The sequence below is a fragment of the Panthera uncia genome, assembly GCF_023721935.1.
Source record: "Panthera uncia isolate 11264 chromosome C1 unlocalized genomic scaffold, Puncia_PCG_1.0 HiC_scaffold_4, whole genome shotgun sequence".
Lineage (NCBI taxonomy): Eukaryota > Metazoa > Chordata > Mammalia > Carnivora > Felidae > Panthera > Panthera uncia.
Window position 1 is genome coordinate 63,650,854 of NW_026057585.1, and position 18,212 is coordinate 63,669,065.

Genomic DNA, 18,212 nt, shown 5'->3' on the forward strand with positions numbered 1-18,212 from the left:
AAAGAAAGAAAGAAAGAAAGAAAGAAAGAAAGAAAGAAAGAAAGAAAAGAAAAGAAAAGAAAGAAAAGAAAAAAAGGGAAAAAAACCAGTACGTCAAGAAAGAAAGAAAGAAAGAAAGAAAAGAAAAGAAAAGAAAAAAAGGGAAAAAAATCAGTACGTCAAGACCTTAGACCAAGTTTTAAAAGATGAGGTAGTTTTGTATTTGGAAAAAAAATAACCAGCATGCCAAGCCCTTAGGACTAAGATTTTTAAAAAGCGAGTTGGTTAAATATTTATTAGGTGTTTACCATGTGCCAGGCACTATTCTAAGTGTTTTAAAGTATTACTCATTTAATTTAATCCCCCTAGAACTCTCTGACATATGTGCTTCTCTTATCTCTAAGTTGTGTTAGGTGTTTTGTTTTATTTTGTTTTTGTTTTTTTAAACAGAGGAGAAAACTAAGGCACAGAGAAATTGAGTAACTTGCTTAAGGTCACACAGCTAGTAACAGGTTGAGTCAGAATTTGAACCCTAGCAGTGGTCTGGCTCCATACCCTGTGCTCCTAACTACTTAACCTCACTATATATGGTACCATGTATTATCACTAAATATGGTAATAATAGGTGATATATATATTGATCTAGGTGTTATATGAAATGCTGTATAGTAATTCATCTAATTCTCACTATAACCCTTCAAAGTAGGTACTATAGGGTATGTCCAATACTCTGAAAAATGAAGTTCAGAGGGGTTAAATAATTTGCTCAAGTTAAGAGATAGTGGGGTTAGTTTAGATCTATCAAATTTATATAGGAACATAGATGGAAGTAAGATTAATTCTTAGCGTAGGGTGTAGGAAGGCATTTAAAGAGAGTCTTAATGAATTAGTCCTATTTGGGCAGTAAAGTTAAACCATGTCTGTCCTGTACAATTTCCCGAGTTTTCCTCCATTACTTACCAGTATTTGCATATTGGACATCTATTTCTCTTGCTAGACCTTGAGAGCAACCAGGTTATGTCTAATTTGGGTCATTATCCTAAGGATCCAGCATAGGGTAGATATTCATTCATTCATTCATACATTTATTCACTTATTCACTGAGCACTTAACTCTGAGCTAGGTTCTATTTTAGCATTTGGCATATAATAGTGAACAAAACAGCTATGATCCTTACTGTCATGGAACTAATGGGAAGGGGACAATAAATAATTATACAAATAAATATATAATTTAAAATGTTGTAAATAGACAAATTGAATGGTATGTGAATTATATCTCAATAAAGCTGTTAAAAATTGTGATATGTTCTACATGAGTTAGGACTCTTGTTATGGCAAGTGATAAAATCCCAAATCAAACTAGCTTTCATTAAAAAAAATAGCTTATTAGCTCATGTAGCTCATGCACAGTTCACTAGACCCAGGATTCAACTGCCCTTTCCATTTCTCAATTTTGTTTATCCCTTCAGCCTCCCTCCTTCTCCAGGCAAACTCTGCATGGGGAGTAAGATGGGTGATGGAAGCTCCAGATTCATATCTTCTCAACTCCTGGGGAAAAAAAAAAAAGGCCTTCTCTTCTCTCTCCCTTCAATCTTAGGGAAGACTATGATTGGCCACCTGTGAGTCACGTGCCTGTTCCAATGACTGGGGGAGGCGGGTATTATGACCTATAGTGCCACCACAACTGTTTAAAAATAGTGGTTCCCTAAAAGAAGGAATGGTGGGCAGATAAATGTAACATAAGTTACAAGTGCTATGAAGAGAGTGAAACAGAGAAACTTAATTTTAGACTGGAGAGTCAAGATCTTCCGAGAAAGTAACACTGAAGCTGAGAACTAAAAGATGAGAAAAAGTTAAGCAAAGAGTGGGTGTGAGTGAGTGTGTGGTGGGGGCGGGGGCAGGGCACGGAGGCAGAAGACCATGTTCCAGATCAAGAATAGTCCTACTGTGGGGTAAAGCTTGAAGCACTCATGATATTGAAAGAAGGCCATACCGCAGGGACTGAACAATCAAGGGGGGAGTAGTGTGAGGTGAGAGTGGAGAGGTAGGCAAGGGCCAAGTCATGAAGGATCCTGTGGATCATGTTAAGAATTTTGCAAGGACGTGATCAGATTTGGGAACAGTGAGGGGGGATGCTCAGCCTTCCTCATTCGCACTTCAGTCCTATCTCTGCTATGCCAGCAATTGAGTTTCAGTGGTCTGTTTGCCACCATAGTAGTGCCACTCGCTGCTCGATGGGATTCCTCTTCAGGACTCCCTTTCCCTTAGCTTTTCTTAGCTCACTAGGCCAATCTAGTGATATGGCCAGCTGCTAGCTTTTATTAAAGCTGTGAGTAGCAGCAGGCTATCAGTATCCTCGAAGTTCCTGGGACATGGGTGAGACTGTGGCAAGTGGATTTTGGGAGTATGGAGCAGTTTCAGGGACTCCTATTGTGAGAAGCATGGCATTTTGGGGCCTCTTCCCTCCTGTGCCCCTCAGAAAGGGACATCTTGTCCCTTCTCTGGATCTGAATGCAAATGGACCTGGCCAGAGCCCAGAGAGGATAGTAAAAGAGAAAAACGCACTTCTGCTTACAAGGGAGGGAGAGACTCATTTACAATGCGGTCTTAGAACACACACATACACTCACTCCAGCAAAGTTTAGTGTGAAAAGCACCAGAGTAGGAGTTGGAGGCTGAGGGTTTTATCCTGTTTCTGCCACTAATTTGCTATATGATCTTGAGCATCTTGTCTCCTGTCTCTGGGTCTCAGTTTACCCATCTGAAAAATAGGAGATTTGGGTTAGTTGAATGGGAAGGTCCATTTGGCTCTATCCCTTCTCTTTGATTCCATGATTTCAGTTCACACAATACCTACTTATCACTCAGACCTCACAGACCTTTGTACATTGCCTTGCTTATTTTAGGTGCCTGTTAAATGGGCTTGTTTATTTGTTTGTTTTTTGAATTGGGATGAACAGTTGAAACCTGCACCACAGAGCCTCGTTGCAGAGAAAGACCTGACATTGATAGTAACTAACTTTGATGCAGTGACTTACAGTTTACAAGGTGCTTTCACAACAATTTTCTGTGACCCTCATCCTCACTCCTAGCCTGGAAGATGTCATTATCATCAGCTCCATGATACTGATGAAGAAGCTGAATCCAAACTTGTGTTTTCTTGCACACAATGAGCTGTGCCACTCACTTCTGTCTCTTTATTTTTTCATTTAAAGATTCTGTAACTTTTCTAAGCCACGCAGGTATCAGGTGGTAGGCCCAGTACTCAAACTCAGGCTTTGGACTAAAAATCCTAATGTTCCCATTATATCATCATCCAGTGGTGTTTTCCCAAAAGCTGGCCACTGTTTCTCTTCAAATTTCTACCCTTAGTCACAGTGTTAGTGAGATTTCTTTAGATTCTGTTGTGGTAACACATAACTCGAGTCAGGAGCTTAGATAATAAAGGTTTATTTCTCACATATGCTAGCTGCAAGTCAGCTGTGAATCTGTTCCATGTGTTTTCCTACTCTGGGGTCTAATCTGGGATGGCTAAACCACACAAAGGCTCTTAAATCTTCTGTTGGGACTCGGAATGCCCACATCTGTTGGCCAAAGCAAGTTACATGATCAAATTTGATGTCAATGAAACAGAAAGATATAATCCTCCCACAAGGAGGTTCTTCAAAGCACTTGCCAATGGGTGGATATGCCAAATCCTGTACAGAGAGGGCAGTGAATAATCTGCCACAGTTGTCTAACACATGATGGACGCTGGGGACACAGAAGTGAACACCTGCCTTTACCCTGCCTTCAAGATGCCAATTGACTAGGGAAACAAAATAGTAGAGAGGTAATTTCAACATCCTTTGGGTAGATGGCTGTGTCAGTCCTTAGCCTGTTTGATATCATTCTTCACTCTTCTGCTGTCTCTCCTGCAAACACCCCGTCCCCCACTCCCATCCCAGGGGGTTGACATTTGCAGGCTGTGTTTCCCAGGTTCCTGTGACAGTGGCTTTTGGATGCATTTAGCCAAGGAGAGACATAGGCAGGTGATTAGAGATGGGGAAAAGGGAAACCTGTATATTCCCTCTCCCCACCTTGGATGACTCCTCAAGTAGAGGCTACTCCTCTTCTTTGGCTCCTGCTTTCCTGGCTCTAGCTTCCTTTGGCCTTAGTAGTAGGTTTGTTTTATTTGTTGGTGATAATGTCTGGTTTCCTCACTATTCTTATTGGCCTCTTTGTTCTTCTGTCTCTTATATAACCAATTTCCTCTAGTTTAAATGTTAAGAATAGTTCCCATTTTGCTGTTGGAATCTGATGGAAACAATTGTGTAAGGTACTATGGGAGAACAGGGGAGAGGTACATTGTATGTTCTAAGTGGTGGAGGTGGGGTGAGAAGAGAAAGGTAATTCCACAGTTGAATAATGAAAGTAACTAGGAGTAGGAGCTAGAGAGTAATAGCATGAGTAATGGCACCAAATGAGAGAGTGTTCATATCTCTGGAGCATGGTGTGTGCCAGGAAGATGGAGCCAGGGAAGTAGATAGAGGCCAAGCCACGAAAAATCTTGGATGTTAAGCCAATGAGTCTGGGTATTGCATTAATTAGGCCTCTTTCAGTCCCAGTTACACAAGTCCAAGTCAAAATAGGACAGAAGCATAGCTGAACAAAATGAAAGAGAAGGTCGCTGTAAATGAGATGATTGAGAAATTAAGGGTGTTAGATGAATTGACCACATGAAACCCAAAGTTCCTGAGAATGAGAACAACCCTGGGCATAAAGGAACACAGTGAGTCACTTGCCAAATTATCAATGACCAGCAGGTCATGAATTGAAGATTGATACATGACAGAGATGGGAGGTATCAGAGGGAGGTAGAGAAGGTATTTGAACATAAAAGTGGAGAAGTGTTCTAGGGCAGTGTCAGGATGAGGAGAGGTAAGTTCAGTTGGTTATGAGTTTTTGAATAGGATTCTGAGGTCAAACTCAGAAGCAGGCAGTGTGGACAAACTGTAGAGTCTGGGTCTATGACAGCTACCTTTGGGCAGGATAGGTAAACATGATCCTGGGGGGATGTGGATTATCTCAGATTCAGCTAAGACTTGGGCCCTATTAAAGATAGAAGAAATATTGTTATGAAGCCAATTAGAGGGAGGAAAGGACTGAGGGCTAGTCTGATTAATTGGTTGTCATCTTTCTGACCTCACTAGGTTCTCAGCTCCTGAGAATCCTTACTAATGAATCTGAGGGAAAGGTTACCATCTGGGCCTGCTAATGAAGAGCCTTCCAGAAGCCTGACAGTAATTGGATGGATGTGAATTTGGAATGGTCCTGCTAGGGAAAGAGACCCATGAGCTGGCTAAGGCCATGAGCTGGTTACTCAAATCAGAGTTCCCACACCTTGGGTACCTTTAAGATGACAGTGACAGCGTCTCTTTGGCATGACACATGAGCCCTCCATGAGTCTCCATGAGACTTACTGTCTCATCTGTCATCACTTTGAGCTTTCTGCTCTAATGATAACAAACTACTATGGTCACTCTGGCATATACCAATGCTGTTTTTGCCCATTATCTGTGATCATGCTGCTTCCCCTGCCTGGTGTAGTACACACAAATGTGCTCACACATACATTCACAATCACCTGTCTTTATCTAGTTGATATCTGTGTAGGAATCAGCTTCTCCAAGAAGCCTTCCCTGGCCCCCCAGGACAGTTAGGTGCCTCCTCTTGTGTCCTGCTAATCCCCTTGCTTCCCACCATTCCAGCATTTATCATGGTAATACTGTCAGTGTGTCTGTCTCTCACACTAGACTAGGAGCTCCTTAAGGGTAAGAACTACCGATTCACCCAAGTGTCATCGTGCATGTTGAGCTGACTTTTATGACCCCTACTGTCCACATCCTCTCAAGCACATTCTCCATGCTTCCCCCCTCCTTCAGTCATCTCTTCATCAACCAGCACTCACCAAACACCTATACCTTTGGCTATTTCTGGGGCTCAGATGAATGGCATAGTCCCTGCTCAGGGACCTTCTTGTCAAATGGACTTCTACCATGCAGGGTAACATGTGCTATAGCTGTATAAGAGGCTGTATCTAAGCTGAGCCTGAAAGAATGAAAAGTTAGTTAGGTGAAGAGTTTTGCTCAGTTGTAGCCTCAAAGATTCCTCTTTCCACTAACTTCTGGAAGCCTCCTCCTGCTCTCTTCCCATGCCACTCTCTCTCTCCACTGCATTCCTGCACAGCCTCTGGTTTGCTCTACTTGGGTTAGAAATGTTATATAGTGTTCAGTCACTATTCCAACTGAGAGCGAGACAAAGGGGCATAAGGGATAGAGCCCTAGCTTATACCGCATCCCCAAGTCTAGGTTTTCCTGTCTGTAACTTACAAGTAATAACCCCTGCCTTGCCCCCCACCCCGCTCACAAGGTTGTTTTAAAATTATATTTTGGGGGCACCTGGGTGGCTCAGTCAGTTGAGCATCTGACCCTTGATTTTGGCTCAGGTCATGATCTCAGGGTTCGTGAGATGGAGCCCTGTGTTGGGCTCTGTGCTGACAGCGTGGAGCCTGCTTGGGATTCATATTCTCTTTCTTTCTCTCTCTCTCTCTCTCTCAAATAATAAAACTTAAAAAAATAAAATTGTATTTGTGAACTGTTATAGACTATGCATACATAAGGGCTCTGATTAATGTATCTTTTCCACAATTAGATTTGGTCTCCTTTTGTCCCTGGCTCTCAACATGAGCCTGGCACAAAGTCAATGTTCAGTAAAGACTGGTTTATTGATTGACCCTGAGTGATTAGGAGAAAGAAGATTTCCCTAAAGGCCCTGGGTGCAGGGAAGCTGGGACTAAAGTGAACTAGGAATATAAGGAAAAGGGAATTAACATGTATTCCATATGCCAATCATTTCACATACTTATGTGCATTTAATTCTTATTACCTCACAATGAGGTAGGTAATATTCAACCCATTCTACAGATAAAGAAATAGAGGCTGAGAGAGGTTGGGCAACTTGCCCAAGGTCATACAGCCAGTAGCTGACAGGGACTATAATCAAATCCGGGTTATATGACTCCTGGGCCTCTTCCCACTGCCCACCTGTACAACATGACATGTCCTCCCCTCAGTGCCAATTCCTCAGAAATGATTTGTGCCCTGGCCTTGAACTGGGTCCTCATCTTCATCCAAACTAATAGTTAAAGCCTATTTACTTCTTTACCTGTTTGCCCCTTTCCTAGGCAAGCAATATGCTCCCCCCTCTTCTCCAAAAACTATCACTTGTGATAAGCCAGTCAAAGGCCAGAGAGTCAATTTTTATGATACTCATTAAGGAAAAGTTACATGCTGGAGGGTCTCTGAAGCTGACTGGGTTTCTGTAGCCTGAAGATAATGAGCCAGCAGCCAACTCCTTCTTTATCACAAGTCGATGGTTAGCACGTACTCCTGCTGCTTGCCTTTCTCAGGTTGGGAAAAGGGCCACTGAGAGACTGTCAACCAAAGGAGGCCTGGAAGGAACTGGGAGTGCCTTCAAGCTGAGATGGTGGAGGAAGAGGAGGCTTGTTTGTACCTGGGGGCTTCAGTCCTTCAGTCCACAGTGGGATAATAGGGAGTAGGAAGTGGGGAGAAAAGAGAGCCCCTCCTTTGTGGGAAAAGACAATAAAAGAAGGAGAACAGGATGAAGAGGAGGTGAGAGGAGCAGATGAAAGTAGAAGGAAAGAAACTGTTATTCTAACAGGCAACTTCGTACACCAGTTTATCTCTCCTCTCACTTAATTCTCCCAGCTGTTCTCAGCAGGAACACACTGTAGCTATTCCTATTTGACAACTGAGGAGTCTGAGACTCAGAGAGGCTAAGTGATTCACAGAGATAAAGTGACTTGCCCAGATTCAGACAGGGTAATAGTCAGATAAAGGCAAAGGCCAAAGAGACTTGTAAAGAAGAGAAAGGCATAGTCAGGAAGGAAGGAAGGAAGGAAGGAAGGGAGGGAGGGAGGGAGGCAGGGTGGAAGGGAGGGAGGAAGGGAGGGAGGAAGGGAGGGAGGGAAGGGAGAAAGGAGAAAGAAAAGGAAAAGGAAAGAAAAGAGAGAAGGAAGTAAGGAGGGGTACCTGGGTGACTCACTCTGTTGAGCATCTGGCTCTTGATTTTGGTTCAGGTCATGATCTCACAGTTTGTGGGTTCAAGCCCTGCATTGGGCTCTGCGCTTACAGTGCAGAGCCTGCTTGGGATTCTCTTTCTCCCTCTCTCTCTTGGCCCCTCCTCTGCTTGCACACACACTCTCTCTGTCAAAATAAATAAATAAACATTTTTTTTTTAAAAGAAGGAAGGAAGGAAGAAAAGAAATAAAGATGGAAAGAAGAGAAAGAGAAGAAGTAGGAGACAAGACTATGTATGAACTTTGGAGCTAGCCAAACCCAGATTTAAACCCAATTTCCACTAATATAGTCCCGTGACCTTGTGTGAGTTATGCAATCTCTTGAAGCCTTCATTTTCTCATTTATAAATTAAAGATGATTATATTTACCCACAGTAAGATAATAGTTCCAAAGCTCCTGGCATCGTGTCTGACATATAGTGGGTGCTCAATAAATATAAAGAATCCAAAGGAGAAAGTGTGAGGAACATAAGGGAAAAGAAGGAGAGACATGAAAACAAGGGAAGAGAGAAGTTTTGAGAAGAAATAAAGATGGACCTGAAAGGAAAGGAAAGAGGAAGTTCCTTGGACAAATAGGAGGGAGGAGACTGGGTCAGGGACCTATAGAGAAGGAGGCTTTTACTTCTAAGAACTGCCACCAACCTGGTCAGAATTCCTTAGCTGGGAAGTAGCCACTTTGTCTGAATCAGGAGGGACTTTCTTGTGTCTCTTGGGACAATCAAGTTCTGTTCCTTGTCACAGAAAGTGTCACTAAAGATCTCAAGGTACCAAACAGACAAGAATATTTTATGCTTCAAGTGCAGCCTTCCATGTGCCTTCTGTTGGGTTTGTGTGGAAGGCAGAGCTATAGAGAAAGTCCAGGGGAATTCAGGGAGGAGGAACCTCATGGAGTAGAGATAAGCCAGTGGGTCTGGGGCGGAAAGGGCAAATGAAGCTTTATTTGGTGTGGATCTTGGGGTGCCTTCCAGATCCCAGAGGGCTAGGCTGTGAGGTGACTGAAAGGCAAGGGAAAGAGGAAGAAAAGCCCTAGTGAAAAAGGTCAAAGCTTGGGCTTCTTTAACTGGTGCCTCTATTTATCTTGGGCAAGTCAGCTTATTTCTCTAAGCCACAGTGTCTGCACTAGTGAAATGGAGGGGTCTGCCCAAATACTCCTCCTCCCAGGGGTAACATGAGGATCAGACAAAATAATGGATTGGAACACTGTGAAGTGCTGTGTACACATATTGAAGTATTCACTCTTTCAGAAAACACCTAGTGACCCCCACTCTGTGTCAGGCACAGGGCTATATACTTTACATGCATTATCTTGTTTAATGAGTTAGGTAAAATTAACACAATTTATAAACCAGGGACTTGATTTATAAAGAGAATACGTGACTTGCTGGGGATAATACAGCTGACCAGTGGTAGAACCAGGATCTGACTGACTGTAAAACCCGTGCAGGTAATGCCCCTGCCCTGTACCATTTCTTTAAAGCAGAATCCCCTGCCATGGAATTAGGCCTCCTCACTTCATTCCTTAGCACCAGCTGTATTAATTCGGAGTGTTCTGGCCAGGGGGCATACAAAGGAAGGGAAAAATCCTTACTACTTTCTGTCTTCTCTCCTTAGGGTTTGACTTCTTTGAAGCCAGCGCCAAGGAGAACATCAGTGTGAGGCAGGCCTTCGAGCGCCTGGTAGATGCCATTTGTGACAAGATGTCTGATTCGCTGGACACAGACCCCTCTGTGTTGGGCACCTCCAAGAACACCCGTCTCTCAGACACCCCACCGCTGCTGCAGCAGAACTGCTCATGTTAGACAAGGCCCACCCTCCCGATTTCCCCTTCTTGTAACCCCACACCCACTCTGCTTCCCGCATTACACTCTGTCCACCCCCAGCCCCAAGCAAGCTGAGTTGCTGCTGTTCTTTGCCTGCAGTGGAGGTGGAAGCATGCCCCTCGAATTCTCTGCAGATGGCCTCCCTTGCAGACACCCAGCCCCAAACCAACAACCAGGTCATGGCATGGGTTAAGGTTCACTTTACAAAAGAAGACTCAATCTTACAAAGGGGATTCACTTCAGGGACGTGGAGAGCGAGTCTCTTTTCTGCCTTTAAAATAAGATTTCCTCCTTTGACCAAAATTTGACACATGCACACTTTTCAGGCCTGGCCAACTAGGTAAGTGAGGCCAACCTACACAGCTAATCCTATTAAAGAAAACCTCCTCATACACAACATGCTTGTTTCATATCAGACTCCCTGTGGGGCTTCCTCTCAAAGCCCTATGCCTATTACCATGGATGCCCACAGGGCCTGGGCAGTTGCTGTGGTGACAGGCCAGAGCTAATCTCGAGAGAGCTCAGACTCTCTAATGATGCTGAAGGAGCAAAGGCTAAGCCAGAAATACATTTAAAAGAAAAGATTATTCCCTGCAAAATGTCAAAGGTTCCTGCTATATTAAAGAGTAGACGAGTGAGCTCGAGAAAGAGAAAGAGAAAGAAAAGAGAATTACAGGCAAGATAAAGGAACAGGTCATGACTTTCTGATTTTGCTGCTTTCCAGGTGATTCTTAACTGTGGGAACTCCATGAAATTGGTCTTTGTTTTTTAGACTCCCAGAATTTGAAATATTTAGAGTTACCTGGTATGACTAGTCAATTCCAGTCTTCACATCTCTGATAAGTGGCTGTCAGACCTCACAACCAAATCTCTTTCTTCTAAAGCATACCTTCTAGGCAGGGATGGGAGCTCGTTGTCCATACCATCTTTGGGCAACTCTCATAATTGAAAGTTTTCCTTGCTTTAGGCTGAAATCTGTGCCCTGGCAATTCTTCTTCTTTTTACCCCATTTGTACCAGCTCTGCTGTCAGAGACCTCACAGTCTCTGCCCCTTGACACCCTCAGATAATTTGAGAACAGAAATCATGACCTCTCCTTTTCTCCAAGTCAGATAGTTCTGCTGTTCTTCATGGTGTCTTCCCTCCAAACTGCTCTTTCCTCCAACCCATCTTTCAATCACTGCTGAGTAGTACAACTGGGAAATGTAATTTAAGGCAGAATAAATCTAGGGGGCATGACCCTGAAAAAATTGGGAAAACTGAACTCAGAGGTCCTAATCCCAAACTCACCTTCCTGGGAGTGAAATCTTAGTTTCCACTGAAGAGAGGATGTGAAACCATTCCTAGGGAAAGCTGCTTAATTAAAGCTGCTTAATTAGTCACATAATGAGTAAAAGGAAAAACCAAAACCAAAATCAAAACCACATGAAAACCTTTGACACCAGAAACAAATGGAGTGGATTCTAGCTTGTTTAGACATGGCACATGTTTGGTTTTTAGCTGAAATAATGTCATGGAACTAGCACTGATTCTTGAAAAATCTTTCCTCCCAGCCCTAGCCCGAATCCCCACTTCCCCCTTCACTAACATGCCACCTCAGAAGTTGGTGGGGGAAGGGGGAGAGTCTCTCCCAAGTTTTTTGTCCATTCCAAATGCAGTTCGTTATCCTAGGAAAGTACCTTAACTAGCATAGGTCCAATGACTGCATAAGAGGACCCCCCAGAGTCCTCCCTGTGGAGATGTTGCTTTCTTTGATGTGATGCAGAGGATAGAGCTTTTGGACTTGGACTTGGAATCAGGAGACCTGGACTCTGCCCTTAAATCAAGTGTGACTCTGGACCAATCACTCCATCTCTGAGTCTTGATTTCCCACCCATAAAATGTGGAGGTTATTTGGGTAATCTTTAAGGTCTCTTCTAGCACTAATAATTCTGTGACTCTTTTTTTCACTTTTATCATTTCAGTTGATCTGCAAAATGAACCTGAGAGATGAGGATTATCACCCCAATGTCATTGTAGCTAACACTGAGGTCATGCTTACTCTGTACTAAACATTGTTCCGAGCACTGTACATATATTAACTTATCTTCTCAATATCTTTGTGAGGGATGCACTATAATCAACCTCATTTAAAGATGAGGTTAAGTAAGATACAAAAAGGTTCTTTAGCTTGCCTAAGGTCACATAACGAGTAAATAGTAGAGCTGGGGTTCAAATCCAGGCAGTAGATTCTAAGGTCTGTGCTCTTTATCACATTCTATATGATGTTTTTTATAGATAAACTATGACCCAAAAAGATTAAGACACTTGACCAAGATGATACAGCTAGGAAGTATTAGAGCCCTGTTAGGATTCAATCCCAAGGCCATCAGATTCAGAGTCCACTGGAGAAAAGACTTATGTCTCTAATCTGTTAACAAATTACTCAACTATTAAGACTAATCCAAGATGATGGATATCTAATGCTTCTGGAAAGGAGTCAGTCTCTGAGGCAATCAGGTCCCAAGGGCCTGAGCGAAAATTGTCCAATGTTTTTCAGGACCAAGTCCCTGTATCTGTCTCTGTCAGGAAATTCTTACCTACCTCTCAAGCAATGCTTTAAGCAGCCTCCAGCAATGGAGCATTTTGCAGGAGTGACTTGATTAACTTCTTCAACCATGGACAAATGTGATCCCTTTACAGGCAGTGATTCTTGATGTGCTTTTTATACTGCTAAGTCAATACAGGTCAGGGATAATCACTATTTTTCTGGGCAGTAACACCCATCTACCCTAGCACTAGGATTTCAGACTGAGCTCCTTGTGACCTTTGGATATTTTAGTACATATATCCAACAATCTTTTCTCTCATACTGGATATCCAGGCAAATAGTGAAATTTCTACTTAAAAATTGTTAAATTCTTTAAAACTCAGGAGCTAGTTTAAGAGAGCAATCATCTTCACAACAGATAGAATCAAGAGTTGAATGTGATAATGGCAAACCTACTGGGCAACAGACCAACAGAGCTGCTTGCTAGATGGCAGTCCCCCAGACCTGCTCTGTGACCTCATTTCTGCCACATGGAAGCCAGGAGCTTCCAGCCGATTACAGTGCAATGTTTATCAATCACAGTAATAGTGCAATGAGCCACCAAGGTTCAAGCTGCATAATATGTGTTAGTGGCAACTTGTCCCGGTTTTCATCTTGCTTAACAATCCAAATAAAGGAAGACTAAACAAACAAACAAAAACCTCTTGACCTCAAAAGAGGCAAAAGTAGGCCAAATGTGCAATACAGTATTGTAGCTATTTACAGAATCTGTTTTAAATGCATGTGTATCTGTAAATACAAAGTGATTCGTGACTTATTATTGTCTCCTCAGTCTGTAGCATTAATTAACTTCTGGGAGCAGCAATGGGGTAGACTGTACTAAATGGCCACAGACTCAAATATTAGATCTGGAAGGAGTTTAGAGAAAAGCTTGTCCAGGCTTCCCATTTTACAAAGAGGAAGGTTGCAGTCCTGGGAAAAGGAAATTTCCTAAGGTCACTCTGAGAGTGTATTAGTGATAGAGTCAGGACTAGATCTTGGGTTATCTCTAGGTAGAAATTTATCTATTCTGTATCTACTGTGAGTCTGGCACTGTTAAACACTAGATAAATATATATGAAAACAAATTGTGCCTGCCTACAAGGTACCTATAGTCAAATGGATGTGCTGTTTCTAAAATATTATCCCAATTTGGCAGTCAAGGAAACATAGCCTTGGGAAAGTTAACATGTTTAAGTCACTTGGTAGTATCATTTGAATTCACCTCTGTCTGACTCATTTTCATTCAATTTTTCTCTTCAAGTTGTGTCTCAGGAGTAGTAGTAGTGACCGACTCCAATGTCCCAATTGAGATTGTTTAATTATCTCTGAGAATTCTTTGCTCTCACGATTACTTTGTGAGTGCAGCCTTGTAATGTCCACAGAATGATATGAATATCCTCCAGACCTGACTTTCCCATTCACATCACCTGCCGCTCCAAAGCTCTTTGCTTGGGTGTCAAGTTTTCTAGAGTGTCTTGAGGAATGTTTGTCTGACTTTGTTTGCCAATAGTTTGGGGTAAGAAGGAATTAGAGTAATTGGTGTCCTGGAATCTCACTGATTTCAGATTCTGCATCTCTACTACCCCTGATTACCTGCCACAGTTGGAGGATCAGCCTATGCCTGGGAGTGCATGCAAGAGACTGGCCCATGAGACGTGAATATTGTTAAGTCATGTTTTTGAAGGCCTGGATCCCCAAAACTCAAATTTATTCATTCACATTTACTCATTCAATAAATTAGTGTCTAGTATGTGCCAGGATATAATCAATGGCAAATTAAACACAATCCTTGCCTTCATGAAGCTTATAGTCCAGTAGCTTGTGGTTTAGTCTAGACATTGTAAAATACCCAGATATAATTACAAAGTGCTCTGAAGGAAAGATACATCATTCTATGAGAACACAACTGGAAAACTTGAATCATATTTGTGGAGCTGTTTCAGGAATCCTAGGAAGACTCCACTGACCCCCAAACACCTCCATTACCCACTGGCCATTGCTTTACATTCCTCAAGCTTTCATCTTTCAGTTCAAACCTTTGATGATTGATCAAACAAATCCTCCAAAAGAGTAATGGTGAGAGAAAGAATATCTGTACTTGCAAAATATCTTTAGACTGCCTGGTTCAGAGCTAATTATTGTCTTCTGAGGGACATAACAAACCACTACAAAACTTAGTGACTTGAAACAACAAACATTTATTATTTCTCATGATTCCATGGGTTGGCTGGGTGTTTCTCCCTGCTGAGGTTGGATGGCCTAGAATGAATTCACTCACATGCCTGGGGTCCCAGCTGACATGACTAGGGTGGTTGATGTCTCTGCATGTGTTTTCATCTTCCAGAAGCTGCCCAGGCTTGTTCACATGGTGGCAGAAGTTTTTCCAGCAGCATGAGAGGGCAAGCTCCAATGCAGAAGTACTTTTCAAGCCTCTGTATCATGTTCGCTGATGTCCCACTAATACAAGTCATGTATAAGGTGTGGAGAAAGAGATGCCATCTCTTGATAGGAGGAGCTGCAAAATACTTTGGCTATTTTTTCAACCCACCAAAGAAAGCAACACTAAGTCTTATGAAACCAAGTCTGGTAAATTTCCCTAGGTCTTAAAACCTGCTATCCCCAAAGAGAAATGTCAAAATGGTTTACAGCAGGGCAATCTCACCATTTGTTTGGTTGTCCGAAGGGTCTACTCTGGAGGAATGACAACACATCTGCATGGGGTTTTGAAGCATATTTCACTGTTCATTTTATTACTTCTTAGCTGCTCCCTGGAGGATGAATCTGGCTTCTCATTCTGTGGGATTAACGGTAATAATGGTTGTGATTCCCATCTGAGATTCCTGGCTGGAAGCCCAGCAGAAGGATTCATTATATGCATAAAGGATTATTCGAAGAACAGTTGAGGGGCACCTGGCTGGCTCAGTTAGTATAGCATGCAACTCTTGATCTCGGGGTTGTAAGTTCAAGCCCCATTCTGGGTGTAGAGATTACATAAAAACAAAATCTTAAAAAGAAATAATAGTTGAGCCCCCTGCTGTAGCTGTACTATCTTCCTTGAAGCCCTCATCTAGTTCTGCAGCTTTAGATGCCAAGTATTTGGTAATGACATGTGTACGTAAGTGCCCAGTAGACATCTCCATAGCTCAAACTTAACATGTCCACACTGGAACTCTTAATTCTGCCCCAAATTTGTTTCAACCCCACTCTTCACAGACCTTGATATTCTTAATTCCTTATTTTGCTTTTTCTTACTGTCCACAGCCAGCAACAAGTCCTATGATTTTGTCTCTAAAATATATCTCAAGTCTGCCTACTTTTCTCCAATTCCATTACCATGATGTTTGTCCATGCCATTTTTCCCCTAGATAGCTACCACAAAGCTTCTAACCAGTTTCCCTAGTCCACACATGCTCCTCTACAGTCCATCCTCCACACAACACAAATATTTTAAAAATGTAAATAAATGAACAGCTCAAAGCATGGGGGTTTATTTTAATACCACACATAAAAAGAATCCAGAAACTTCAATTATTATTAATAATTATTTTAATTTTTTAAATATTTATTTTTGAGAGAGAGAGAGAGTGTGTGTGTGAGTGGGGGAGGGTCAGAAAGAGAGGAAGATACAGAATCCAAAGCAGGTTCCAGGCTCTGAGCTGTCAGCACAGAGCCTGACATGGGGCTTGAACCCACGAACCATGAGATCATGACCTGGCCCAAAGTCAGACGCTTAATCAACTGAGCCACCCAGGTGCCCCATTAATAATTATTTTATCAATTCTCTTTCTAGTCCTGAATCTGCCCTAACTTACTGCAGGATCCCTGGTAAATCATTTCTCATAATAGCCAGCTATCACTTCTCCCCAGTATTTCTTCTGGAAAAGCAATCTCTTCTTTTGTAGTAATATTGCTCCTTCATCCAAACCAGGTGATTCTAGTGAAGACTGTCAGTAAAGGGGGCATGTGATCAAGCAAGGCCAAGCAGAATTCTTCCCTAGGATTTAAAAAGAAATAATTGGAGCTATTTTATTCCAAATATTCCAATATTTTTTTCTGACAAATATTATGAAGATGTTTGCTCTAAAACTGTAATGACCGATCCTTAACCCATGTGTAGAATGCTGGTCTGTGGCAGGAGAAAATGAGGCCATCATGCAGACAGAACCATAGTCATGAGATGAGAAAGTGTGTCCTGGGGCCTTCCCAGCTATGCTTCTGGCTTCTTGAGGTTTGGCAGGTCACATCTTCCTTTGATTCTATTAGACAATTCAGTATGTGTTTCTAATAAAGCCCCCATTTAGTTTTGCTCATTGGAGTTAGGTTCTTAACACTTAACAACCAAAAATACATTGTCCTCTCTTTGGTTCTCAGTTTTCTCCTTTATGCATACTTCCAGCTCCAAGTGCAATAATTCTAATTTTTAAACACTGAGTCTTTCAGAAAAATCGCACTTCTGTGGGCTTTCTGATGAAGACTTTGTATAATCTCAAACTAAAACCTACTTTCTGCCCCATTGTCTCTTCATGTATCTGAATGTAAGAGGAAGAGGGATTTCTCATGGTGAGAAGTAGTTCTCCACAAACACTGATGACAGCACAGAGTTTCCTATGGTTAGGTCACTGTCCACGCAGAGTCTGGCTTCCCAGGGACAGAAGCTAGACAAAACAGTGAATGCTGCTGCTTCTCTTTCTCCACATCTGTTCCTATGTCTGCCAACTCAGTGATACCTACCATCTTGACAGAATACCATTGACTGGACTGAGTTGTGTGATATCTGTTTTGTCTGCTTCCTTCTATCATTTTGAAGTGGCCAAATAGCAAATACCCAAATAGGAAATCTCTGGGAGACTTGAGTAAGAGTTTCTTTTGCTTGGTACAAAATCATGCCATAGAAATACTAATGTCTGGCAAAGAAAATGTCAGCAAGTCCCTGAGGAGTGTGATTAGGATTCCCAGCTCCCTTCAGATTCTGATGCATCTCTTCCTGGTTTTTGCCAATGGACCAGGATAAAGCCAGTAGGCTGCGCAACCTTGATTAAGTCACTCTCTATTTCCAGGCTTCATGAGTTTAGAGCAGATGATTTCTGTAGGCCCTCTTGGCACTCTAATGCTCTGTGATTTTAGGCACATTTTTCTGTCAGAACTGCAAGTGGCAAACAGGATTTTGGTGGGAATCCTTTCATTATGAAAGCCTTCTTTCTTCTTGGGTACAATGAAAACAGCCAAGGCTGTGTGACCACCCCTCCACCCCCCACCCCCCTGCCATCACTCAACTAGGCTTGTGGCTTTGGCTTCTGAAGCTTCCAGAAAGCATCTTAGCAATTAAATACATCTGGATGGTCCATGCCTACCTGTCCGAGGCTAGGGGTTCCTAAAGTCTAACAAGAGGAAGAGGAACAACAAGAATCTCTGATGAAATTTGAGAATGGAGTGCAGACATATGTGTTTGAGAAGTGACACCAGGCAGCCGTATTTAATAGCCAGAAATGCATTCCACTTCAAGGGGGAATTAATTTATCAAGCACCAAATCTGTGCCAGGCTGAGCTGAGTAAGATCTTTCTGAGGACAATTTCTGTCATACAGCAGGAAGCCTGTAAACTAAAGGGCTAAGAGATCTGCATCTATCTTCCAGTCCCTCCAAATGTCAAGTTCCAGAATGAGGACTGAGAAAGTAGCATGGTGAAGTGGTTAGGAGCTCA

General features: G+C 42.4%; 1 protein-coding gene across 2 annotated transcripts in view; it reads left to right on the plus strand.

The window, feature by feature from the left end:
* RAB3B (RAB3B, member RAS oncogene family) overlaps positions 1-15,048 on the plus strand; it is a 95,579-nt gene extending 80,531 nt beyond the window's left edge. For both annotated transcript variants that reach the window (XM_049617184.1, XM_049617186.1), the window contains one exon: positions 9,733-15,048. In XM_049617184.1, the coding sequence (XP_049473141.1) occupies positions 9,733-9,920 (188 nt within the window). In that variant the 3' untranslated portion in view covers positions 9,921-15,048. The remainder of the gene's footprint in view (positions 1-9,732) is intronic.
* Positions 15,049-18,212: the final 3,164 nt, after the last annotated feature.